We start from the raw sequence: 13,014 nt of genomic DNA, 5'->3' as shown, positions 1-13,014 counted from the left end.
TTTGAAAACGCATAAGCTGTCAAAATGCAGTTTACCCAAAAATACCATGTGCGTTTTGAAAATGTCAACGCACCAAATAAGCTGCCCCAAACGGGCCCTTAATGGATGATACTTTGGTTACTCCAAGCAATGACACGAAATTTCAAAGTTTATTATCTGGCTCCACACATGAAGATGTTGGGCTAAACTGACTCGTTCATAGCTATTTGTTTTCTACATGTTTTAAATTTTTTGAGTCTATCTGTATCTTTTTGTTGGGGTGGTACTCTCTTTGGTATCGTACTGTACTTGGTATCGTATGGGTAGGGTGCCTCTTTTGGGCCCTCTCATACAACCTTAATGTAATTTTTTTTTTCAATAAAAGAAGCACTTGAGGCAGTTTATACTAACGGGTGAGGTTTTGAAAACGTTATATAAATAATTAAAGGAATGGCTGGAGGTTATGATACGACCCTCGACTATCCCTCATGCACCTATAATTCGAGTACCACACCCTACACTAGGGGGAATTGAACCCCGGACTAAAGGGGACTTACAACTAACAAGTAGATACCCGACCAACTGATCTAAGCACGAGGCAATGGCCAAATAGTTCGTTTGTATTTTGCAAGGAGAGGTGCATATAGACTCGACATTGACATAAGTACGGAAGGCATGCCATTTTTTAACGTCTTTTTTCTTTTCAAAAAAGTCAACAACACTAGAAGTTCTTTCTTTGAACCATGCTCAAACTCGTGAATAACTAATAATTATGCAATGCCTTTGAGCTCTTATCATCCATGCCCAATGTGTCTAAATTGCCAAAAACAATGCTTTGAACCTATAAAACATTCAATAAAATAGGTACAACAAAACCTATGTTAACAACTAAGTTGAAATCAATCTTGAAAATACGTCTTCAACATGCATGCATAAAGCATGTACACTTCCAACACACTCTATTCAGGATATATAGGATAAACAATACATATGGTTTTAATTAAGTTCATTGGACATTAAGTAAATCCCAGGCTTTTGAACTTACGCTAGGTAAATTCTAGATTTCTTCTAGATTTAGCCTTGTAAATCATAGGTCATTATAAATCATAGTTTGATCTCCTTAAATCTATTCCAACTTACATCCAGACATCAATAGATCTACCTGAATTATGTCTATGAGGAAGTCAAACTTATAAGCCCTTCTGACTTGAATCTATATAAAAATATAGGACATGTAATGGCATTTATATTGGTGGCTGTTTTCAAAGTTGTTTTAAGGAGAATCAGAATCTTGTGGATCAGTTAGAAGACAGACAAGGTGTGATTTGCAAAGGCGTTGGGGAACAGGGCCAATAAAAAAATGTGATGGGAAGTTGAGACAGAGGCGTTACATTGTGATCACAAAATCAACATTGTTGCGGACATGAAGAAGCAAGCATCAAATGAGGCATCCAACGGGAAGCTATGATACTAGGGAACTGTTCAAGGTAAGGGAAGGGCGTGACACTGAAGAAACTGGAAACATTAAGACGAGATTTATTGGGAATGGCTTCTCCACTGAAAATCATGTGACACGGGCGGCCGGCTGAACTGGCTGGCCATAAAAACCGCAAACCGGACCAGGGGAAGGAGCACGAAGAAGGGATCGCGATCTCTAGAGTAGGAGGGACTGCCAACCTTCCTTTTCTCTTTTCGATATATGAAGTTTTAATAGTTATTTTTTTCTGGATTCTTCTTGCCGCCCCACCTCTTCGCTTTGTGTGGGAGTTTCTTTCAAATTTCCTGTGTGAAGTCTATAAATTGTTGTTTTCTATTTGTAAGGGGCAGCTTTGGTTGTGTTTGCATTCAAATTTGCTGTGTGAAGTCCTCTTCCCACTTGCAAGGGTTGCATCCGATGACAGGTAGTGCTCCGACTTTATCCTACTCTGAGGTCGTGTTGTATCCTTCCAATCTTCTCCAATGTTCTTCCCAACCGCTTTTCCTACCTCTACCCTAGCCGTCAGCCAACCCCATCTCCCTCTACAGCTCTATCGCCCCCTCTACTATTATCACAACTTGCTGCCAGTCACCCAGTCCCCTCATTCCAGCACCCGTACTCCTCCCCACAACCGCCTAGGTTGCCTAGACCTCCAAGTCATCTGCCCACATCCTGTCATCCCTTCCCCGCAATAACCCTTATTGTCAAGCTCACCTACAACCCACCAAACACCGTTCCAACCTACCACCCTACAAACCAGCCACCCGTCTTCCCCCCCCTTCCCCTACCACTTCAACGTTGCCACCACTACCTTTGAATCTCTTCTTACATCCCCAATCGGAGACTAATCTATTATTGTATTTCCTTTTCCGTTTGAGTTATTTTGTAACCCTAATTCATTATTGATAAAGTTTGTTTGTGCGTTGCCAATAAGTCCTTACCTAGTTCTAGTATCATGATGTCAAAAATAAAAAATGTTAAAAAGGGTCCAAAAACTATTTTTCTAGGGCTATTTTAGCCCCAACTATTTAAAGTATTCAATTTATTCCCTTTACTCAAATATGCTCCAGAATCAAAATTAGGTAGTAAGAGAACTATTATGGTTTGAATTTGAGAGATAAATATAGTAGATTGAACATGACCCTCATAAATAATTCAAGAATCATGTTTTACAATTTCACATTTTAATTTATTCATATCAACAATGAAGCCAACCATGTTACAAGTGTCCCTCTGGAGTGTATAACTTAAATTCCAATGTGCTGCTATTGATTAGTGTGTTCTATTAATGGAAAGAGAATATCACTGAAGTGGAAAAAATACATACCTCTAATTTCATACACATCAAAATCTGAAAAGCTACAAGTGGAATTTTCATAATATGGCCTCCTATATCTGGCAAGCCACATAACCTATCATGATCTTGATCTTCTATTGAAGAAAACATCAAGCCGCTATTCCAATCACGATATCTTATTGTTGAAGAAGATGAGCTGGCTTCTGCAAAATGCCCTCGTCCATGTATCAATGGATTAGACCACTTGGTACACACAAGAAAAGCAAAGCATTCTGCAATTCTGAATATAAAAAATTACATTCAGTAAATTCACAACAGCAATGATTTCAGCCAAAGGGCGCTTATCAAAGTTACCCATAATTTATGAATAAATCCCACCAGCCAAGGGCACCAACATCACCTGTATCCACAATTTAGCAAGCCAAAACAATTTAGTAAAAACATGAAATATAAATAGTTATGTACCTAACAACGTACTATTTTAGCATATCATACGCATGACAACAATTCATTAAAACCAGCCCCAAACATTCTTAGTAGTTGGACTTGGGGAAATGTTAAGATTGCTACTTTAAAACCCGGAAGGTCATGAGCTTGTAAACAAGCTCTTTTGTCATGTAAAGCTAAAGTTGGATACATCAAAACTGTACTGAGCCTATGGAGTAATGTGCACTGAGCATGAACTTTTAAACCATGCCTATTTATACTCCATTGTCATACCTCTCAAAATCAGTCCAAGGTAATGAACAGAAATACCTAAATGTTTCCCGTACTATTTATATCATCTAAAAGGTGGAATGGTAATAAAAATATGTATTATATCTTTCATTCTAATCAAAATACATCCCGGTATATGGTGTACCTGTTTAAGTAATCGCTAGCAGACTCTATTTAGTTGCTGTAAGTTTGTCAATTGTGTTTTGCCAATCAGGTTTTCTTATCTTCGATACCCAATATTTAGAATTAATTGTCTGATCCCTCCGCATGTTGCTACTTAAAGTTTGAAGGCACATTTTTTATATCAAATTTGGTTGAGCTGAACCACTTATAACACTTTAGGTTATGATATAACAGTAATGCATATAAACAGTTGGTAGACTTCTTGGTTGGGTCTCTCTGTCAGTTTTTCCCCCATTTCATATGGTTCCTATAGGTAATTGGTAACTTTCTGTGATAGTTTGTCCATTGTTGTTGCTTGCATGATGACTACTCTTCAAAATAGATATTTCAAGCACATAACTTTTACAGAGACTAAGCCTAATCTCAATTAATCACGATAAATTTGGTCATTATAATCTTCATACATATGATATTCTTTTTTATGTACATGACTTAATATACTATATCAAATACTTGACTAAATATCTTTTATCAGCATATTATACTGTTTCTGTACATGCTATATATCTTTTAACAACTACTTCTTTGCGAGTGTTTCCAGATGTGGTTGTACATATAAGATCTGCTGGTGTGATAATCTATGTAATGATCAGTAGACTACTTATATTTTTGTCAGAATATTAATCAACAGTTTTATCTAGTTTTATCAAGTCATGAACCTGATTTTTATGTTTTTTTCATTCATTCTGGATTGCCTAATACCATTCACTATTGTGCTCAAAAGTCAAAACCAATGCCAGTTTTTTCCTAGAGTCAGCTATTTTGTGTGAGCAGTTGATCCATGTTTTATTGCCCTTATATTATGATCGTTTGGCTTTGTTTAGGTGCCTCGAACCTATGGTTTATTGCTTATATAGCTTGTTTTCAGTGTTGAGAGCTCTTCATGTTTTTACATGTAGGTGGATGCCAGGTTTGGAAGTCGGCTTTCTTCATGGCCCTGTCAGCGGCAAGAATTTACCTTTTTTTTTCCTGAAAGCTGACTCTGTTAAATGTGTTACATTTCTCATCTTGTTTGGGCGGTTGGTAGCCCTAGAAAGGTCTATCTTTGTCATTTGTTGCCCTTCAGATGTATATTTTAGCTGATGTTTCTGATGTAGTTCTCAAACAACGTCTGTAATTGCAGCTGACCTGCCAGCCAATATCTCCATATTTTTCATTACTTAGGGATTTACTTTAACGTGCTAGTCTAAAGGATAAGCCTCCCTGTATCAATAGCCCTACCTCAGAAAAAGCAGCTAAGACAGTTCCACTACTAAAGTAGAGACAAACCAATTTCTATTAATTAAATTTATCATTTTGCTTTAAAAAAATTGCCAAGAGTGCCAAAAAAGACGACCCAACAACCCGACCCAAACCGAACCTAGCTCAAAAAATCCAACTTCGAGTCCACAGGCTTACTATTTTGGTTAGATTTGTGCAAAAGTATAGACCCGATCATTATTTGGTTGGTGTTTGCATTGATTCGAATAAACTAAGATTTGCCAATTACATTGGGTCAGGTTAGATTAGCCATTTTTGTGTTAATTGAATCGTGTTAAACCAAAAATTACAAGATTCCACTAATAAATGGGTTAAGCAGGTTCAAGTCAAATAATTTAACCCATATATTAAATGGCCAAGTTCGGGTAAACTTTGGGCGAAGCCAAAATCCAACTCGTCAACCAAATAGGTAGACCTAAATATTGTCTTCAACAGCCGCATAAACTACAACGAAATCCAAATAGAGGCTGAAAGACCTATAGAAGTTAGATCACCTTATATACAGATTCAATCTACAACTACTAGTTAATTGATGGGTTTAAATTAAGACAAAAATAAGGCCACAATAATCCACCCATCTAAATGAAAGCGTGAAAGAAGCTCAACACAAAAGTTTTCCTTTTTCCATTGAATTCTACATCAAAAATCCACCAAAGCATACACGGCAAAAAAAGGTTCAAAGTAAAATGCGATTGAAGCAAGTGTTATTCAAGGAAGTAAATCAACTAATACCTTTACAAGAGCAAAAAAAAAAAAAACAAACTATTTTTCTTTTGACATGCTTGCCAGGTTCAAAGAATGCATTAATAAACACATAAAAGCAAGCCTGTAGTTGGAAATTAGACTATAATGTACTACTGATGTGATAGGCATTACATTTAAAACTTCAAATGGAGATGAAAATTTATTACCGCAAAGCTTAAGCAGCGTGAATGTTGTGGCTGCTATAAGAAACACCATGGATATTGCAACCCAAAAGTGCTGGGACATATAAAGCAATGATTCAGGTCAAACCAGCAACAAAAGTAAAATGAGAAATTGAGCAACTTAGATAAGTAAGGAAATGCATTACAAAAACGGTTGTTAATATTTACAATTCAAGTAGAAAAATAACTTGAATATTGTTATGAATCATTAAGAAAGGTGGCCAGTTTAGTGAAGTAAATATCCTGCATTATTCAAGACAGAACAAAATGTGAGATATGAGTACTAAACTTTCTTAAATAAAAAATCAAAATCAAAGGAAGATCATGAAGTACGTATTAAGTTGAAAAGAAAGTAGCATTGCAGCATTCAAATGTTAATAACAGACATGGATGATTATTTATTCAAATAGAAGAACAATGAGAGTTAAGTTCTTATGTGTTTATGTTGACCCAAAATCTGATTTAATGTCAGGACGAGCTAGTGGCTCAAAATCAAGATGTCATGTTGATTTGAAATTGCATAAGAAAAATTTGGAAATTAAGACTCGTATAAACATTACACAAAGCACTTACCAACATACCAGCAAGTAATTTAATTATATTTTGCATCAATGACTTGACAATTTTGAGTGGCTCAATTTAAATTGCAAACAAGTAGCCTAAACCACAAAAAAGATTTTGAACGTTGCAAGCTATATGAAAGTCAACCCAAACAGTTAGTTAATTTCAATTCGAATGAAAAAAGCTTTGGCTACTTCAACATCCAAAAAAGAGGTATTATGGCTGTTTGAAACATTATTATCCTAGAAATTTTGTAATATATAGCACTGTGAAGAACGATTTAATAAAAAGAGCACTGTGTAAGTCTCTGCCAACCATTAGTCATGGACGTATCATTCATACGACTATCATTGGAACAAGTTACTCAAGAAACACATATTAGACATTTTATCAGGGCTTTCTGAAGCTTCAATTATATAGACAAACAAACAAGCTTCAATTATATATACAATGCATACGAGACAAAATATTAAAATGATTTTACATAATACATATTACTTAATAATTTCAAAATTATTATTTTAGTATCATATATAATTGTAATGCATTTAGCAAGCAATTAGTTTAAGAGATTATCAAGTACTAAAAATTAACGTTTTTTAAATTAGATCAATAATTAAAATACATCTTATTTCTAATGGAAAACAAAAATTATTAGATGAAAAACTAATTTAAGCCTTCTAATAATTAGTTGAGAGAAATTTTTTTCTCAATTGATCATTCATATTAACCATAAATTGGATAACAAAAAGAAAATAATACATAGGTTATGAGGTATATTAAAGATCATTAATTCAAACTTTGACATTTCGCTCTAAGTCAAAGATGGAAGACAATATCTTGTTTTAATCCATTACATAATTAAGTTAATTTAAACCGACCCTTAATGATTAGAGAAGAAAAAGAGAGTATTGGATGAATTATTACTCCCAAAACTGTTGCCAACAGCTCCAATCTACCTATCAACCACCGTAACTCCTTCCCTCAAACGTTTGTTGTTGCCTCATCCCTTCCCAATCCAACCCACTGTCACACCCAATCTACTCATCCCATCTTCTAATGTATCTTCCTCATCTACCCTCCAACTTGCTATCTTCCTACCATAATCGCAACCCCTCCTAACCCTTCCTACTACTATCACCCACCAACCAGCACCTAACCATCCTACTGTCACCTATCTCACCATTAATTACCAATTGCAACTTTATTGATCATTTTGAAATGTTCGGACCTTAGCATTGAAAGTGAAAAATCAATAGAAACAAAGCAGACAACCACCATCAGTTAGGCAGCCCACCCACAATTGGAGACACTAGCAAAAGCACCCCTCAAAGGGTTGAGAAAGCTGGTGCGGATAACAATAGAGACACCCCAGTGAGAAGAAGATTGAGAAAAGTAGCACGCTTACGACAATCCCAGCTAAAAAATACTTCAAATGTCACGAATTTAGGCACATTGCCTCCAGCAGTCTGACGAGCCGAGTACCAAATAGGGTGCCTTGAAGGAGGTTGGCGACTAGGAGACAGCTGAGGAACAAGGTGAGGTGCATCATCTTTCACCGGATGAAAGTGAGATACTCGTGATATGACGTCCTACAAACTGATGATATGAGGGATTCACAATGGCTTCATCAAAATACATTCTACACCTGTTGCACTGTGAACAAATAGATATGTAAACTCATTATCGATGGAGTGAACAGTAAGAACGTGGTCTCTACACAGATGGTGGAGAAGTTCGACCTTATGACTCAGAAGCAATCCCGGCCATATTCTCTGACAAGGCTGAAGAAGGAGAATAGGGTTAACATTGACCGGAGGTGCCTATTGGAGTTTTCAATTGGGAACCAACTACAAGATCAGGTGTGGTGCGACATGGTCAGCATGGATGTTTGTCACCTTTTGTTAGAGAGCCTGTGGAAATTTGATCGTAGGCCTCAACATCAAGGATTCAAAATCAACTACTCCTTCCTACTTCCTTCGACGGAGCCCTTGCCAGCAGAGTCACGTCGGTGGGACCAGTTTTGATAATGGCAGAGGATGATAGGACTGAGACACAAACTCCAAACACGGGACAGTCATGACAGAGAGCATTTCAGGATATCACTATCAACACTTTACCGCCATGGCCACCATCATTCAAGAAGGTTCAAGTTACCCTAACTTCAAATTAGGTTGAGCCGACCATGGATTATTTTAGAAGGATTCAACAGTATACGCGTGGCACGTAGACTCAGTTTAGTAGTGGACCTCCAGAAGAGTATCAATAAGAATGCATGCTCGCCAATAGAGGAAGTTCCTCTGATGTTTTGGGAGACGGTGGAGCCAACAGTGATATCCAGAAGCTACTAGGGCTGCAGTCGAAGATCATTTAGCCCCGAGAGGTTACAATAGCTTCATTACCGACAATAAGCATACAGAAGCTTCGACAAATGAGATCAAAGTTCCCCTAACCCCGGAAGACTGACGCGAGACTGGAGGGGTTGAACCAGCTAGTTTAGCATGCAGTCAGCCCTAGGTGGGTTGGTTTTACCACCCAAGGGGAGAGGCCTCCTCTTCCTTATTTATCTATTATTATAATACGCTCATTTGCATTGTCTAGGGTTAATTTTAGTTGAGATTCTATCCAAGATATTCATAGGCTATTGTTTTCCCCTTCTAGGGCTATATCTGAGGGCAAGAAACTGCTCCAACTGTAAGTCATCTGAGGGGTGCTCCGGCTATAACTCGCTCCCATAGGGACAGTTATCTTTCCATATTTCCTTTCCATGCTCGAAGCCCTCTCCTCAGCAACCCCACCTTCTTGATTCCTAGCTGCAAACCACTAAATTAACTTATGCTGACGTAACCCATTCCAATATCCCTCCCGCTACTATCGTGCATTCCCATATCTCCACCTGCAGTTGCTCCTATCATGCCAACCCTCCAGCACTACCTATCCGTCTTCATTGCCTCAGCCCCCGCCTCACACCTTGTTGTTGTCGCACTCCAGGCCAATCCTCATAACTATCGCCAACAATTCCAACCTACCTAACAACCACCGTAACACCTTCCCTCACACATTTGTTGTTGCCTCAGCCCCGCCCTATCCAACCTGTTGTCGCACCCCATCTATTCCCCCCATCTTCTGCCGTAACTCACCCATCTACCCTCCATCCTACTATCTTCCTGCATAATCACAGCCCCTCCTAACCCTTTCTGCTACCACCACCACCCACCAACCAGCACCCAACCAGCCTATAATCAACCCAACTACCGCGCCCTAGAAGAAGATTCTTGTTGTCGTGTTAGTTTTTCATTTATTTCCTGTCTTGAAGAGACTTCGTTGTAACCATTTCAATGTCAACAAAAATATTTGCATTTATTTTGTGTTATACATAAATCCAATCCATCCACTGTTTAAATATCACCATGCATCATCAACATAATTAGCCTTAATGTCTGTTATTATTTATAATGAAAAAAATAATTAGTCTTATTCCAACTAGATATGATCTCACTTGTAAATCTCCATTCTCTATTTATTATCACGGTGATGCATATAAGTGTCAAAACCAATTACCCATTTTCCTTACTAATCCTTTTATGATATGTTTATATACTCGCCTTATGACTGCATTCTATCTTTTGTGGTATATGCCCAAATCATTCAAGTCTTTTTTCATAAATTATATCTTCAATAAATACAAGTTTCATCATCTCTTTAATATAATAAATTTTCAAACTGCCTTCCTAGTTTCGACAATGTGCTCATCTTTATGTTCACTTTTCTGTATTATTATTAATGATTTCTCTATTACAGACCCTCAAAATCTCTTTAATATAATCAATTTTGAAACTTAATCATTAATCATTGCTCTATTACACAACACTCAAAATCACACAATATAATTGGCTTAATTGCACTTTTATAAAATTTAGCTTCCACGCAGCCATGACATTTTTTTTATTACAATCTGAAAGATATATGTATGTTCCAATCTTTTATATATTATATCCTAAACCCAAAATCACATCAAAACTATCACTTCTCTAGAAAATCAATTGATAAATGTTAATATAACACGAAATTTACACCCATTAAAATTTTTATAATATTATTATTTTTAGTTCTGGTAATCCTAACCTCTTTATATGCTAAATGTATTCACAATTGTTCCAACTTTTCACTTATTTCAGTAATATTTAGCCGCTTTGAATTGTCATACAAAAAAATACATGCACCAAAACATTTCACTTTAAATAAGTTAATAACTTTAAATAATTAAATAACATGTTTAAGCATTTCAAACAAGGAAAGAATATGTACATATCATGTGTAGCAATTGACTAACTAGTTGTATTTTTTGTTTTGAATGATATGCATCCAAACGTCAAGCCAATGCCACATTGTCTACGTTTGTATAATTTTGAAATTATTTTCCCAAGAAGTGGTATTCCCTAAATTCCATCACAAATGTTAGATCCATAAAAACAAACCACCTTGTTAAAAAGAAGTTATTTGTCATCTTCAAATTATTATAAATTATACGTAAAGTCATGATAGCCTTAGAGTGCTATATGACATTAAAAATAAAAATGATAAAAAAAAAAATTAAATCAAACATAAGAAAATCAACTCTGTCAATCTCAAACTTGAATGTTAGTTCGGCAGCTAAACATAAAATGCTAAATTTCATGAAATTAATTCATTTTAATATTTTAAGTGCTATGGCATTCCTCAATAATGACGAGAAAAAATCTAAACCCAATTATTCTAAAAATAGGCAAGGGTTGCTATGGCATACTTGTCAATGGAGGCCTACAACTTAACCTGTTAATGATGCCAAATGTGCAAAGAGTGACTAAATGTCATCTGCAAGTCATACACCACAACTTGACTCGATTGTGAAGAAAAATATTAGAATGAATTTGCCAAAAAAAGTTGGGATAGGATTAATAATGATAATTAAATCAAAACAAGAACAATATTTCACAAGCTCTTAGAAGCAAAAAAGTATATTAACTAACAAAGCATATGGCAAATGTAGGTGGAAAATAAGTATGAATAAAATGAGATAATTAAATTTTGAATTAAAGTAATGAAACATATTGACATAAGGTATTCAAACTACACCTTCAACACAAACACACAGAAGTAGTCTATAGCAGCAGCCTCTTATTTATCTGGGAGATTTTTTAGAAATTTTCTTCCACCTGCACTCGCATTTTTGTGTGGTTGTCATCAATCCTTTTGTCACTACCTCTGGCTATTGATATCGATGGTGTTACATTGTTGATAAAAAATTTACTGTTATCTATGGGACCTACGGTAGGGGTGTAAATGCGTCGAGCTGAGTTTGTTCTCTTCCTTACCTTCTATTAAATACTTGGCCATACAGCGATCATCCTTTCTCATTCTGATGGGGCTCACCTAAACTAACCCATGCATGCCTTTGTCTGCAGGAAAGAGGAGTTGATACCATTAAAGTCATCCGCGAGAACCTTTGCAACTGTCTTCTTGCCAAGTGATTTGCATATAGTAAACTAAAAGTTCCACAGCCTCTGAAGTTCCCCAGGCTCAGTTAGTTGAGGCAAGGTTTGCCTCTTGTTACAGAGTAAGGGTTGGAATTCTTGCTATTGTAGTAGGGGGGATTGCGGTGTTCATTAGTGAGTAAAAGATTTACAGCTACCTATTGCAGTGTTCATTTGTTCAATTTTAGATGCTCGGAAAATGGGAATCAATTATCATAAAAAACTAACTCAAGCAATTGGTAACAATTTCAATTGGCCTATGAGAGCATATTGGGGATAGGAATGCCTTTTCTCTCTCATTGCCAAAAATTGTAAGATGATGGCTATTGAGCCTACTCTGAAAAGGAACGTCATTTCCAACTTTGATGACAAACGATGGATAACAAGCCTACTCATGAAACAATGTTATTTCCTGATCCATTTCTAGATGGTAACTGCAAACTACTCATGAAAGAAAAAAGTAAAAGACAAGAATAAAACTTTATTGCTTCCTTTTGATTTTAGGATAATTTGTTGTGAGAAATATATGTAATAGAGATTCAGTTTTTGTGCTATAGTTAAATAAAGCAAACATGTTAAGACTTGCATTGTTGGTAGAAATTTGACCATATGGATAGGCTAAATTTTAAGGAACTTGAATAGAAACCTCTAGCTTGAGTGAAGGCGGTTCTAATAAACTACATTGAGTTTGTGTTCATATGGGTCAAAGTTAGCCTCATTGTCATCAATAGTAAAAGCTGTAATTGCAAAAAAATGCCTTGCACGATATGTTACAAAAATGTCAAGCAAACAGCTCAAGTTTGGGTCTACCAATACTCATTATGGTTGATTATTTGAGGTGACATAATAACATACAAGGGCTCATCAACAATAGTGAGTGTTTGTCTTGATAAATGAAACTGATTTCTTAATCTTCATGACTGCTTATAGTTTTCATGTCCACATCTGACTACAAAAAAGGAATGGTGGGATGTTGGATGTTGATTTCAATAATACTTTGTTCTACTCTATTTCTCTCAACTATCTTCTCTTTCCAGTATTCTAGGTTGATCAGAGTTACGAGGTTAGCATAAACTCTCAACATTGGCTGTTAGTCTAAAA

General features: G+C 36.2%; 1 protein-coding gene across 2 annotated transcripts in view; it reads right to left on the bottom strand.

The window, feature by feature from the left end:
- The window catches only part of LOC110034063, a 57,595-nt gene that overhangs the window by 22,387 nt on the left and 22,194 nt on the right, over positions 1–13,014 (bottom strand). For both annotated transcript variants that reach the window (XM_020738310.1, XM_020738311.1), the window contains exons 6-8: positions 5,825–5,894; positions 3,108–3,153; positions 2,784–3,033 (exon numbers count right to left, since the gene is read on the bottom strand). In XM_020738310.1, the coding sequence (XP_020593969.1) occupies positions 2,784–3,033; positions 3,108–3,153; positions 5,825–5,894 (366 nt within the window). The remainder of the gene's footprint in view (positions 1–2,783; positions 3,034–3,107; positions 3,154–5,824; positions 5,895–13,014) is intronic.

The sequence above is a fragment of the Phalaenopsis equestris genome, unplaced genomic scaffold (genome assembly GCF_001263595.1).
Source record: "Phalaenopsis equestris unplaced genomic scaffold, ASM126359v1 Scaffold001343, whole genome shotgun sequence".
Lineage (NCBI taxonomy): Eukaryota > Viridiplantae > Streptophyta > Magnoliopsida > Asparagales > Orchidaceae > Phalaenopsis > Phalaenopsis equestris.
Note: the sequence above shows the minus strand (reverse complement) of the source record. Positions and strands in the feature narration are given on the sequence as shown.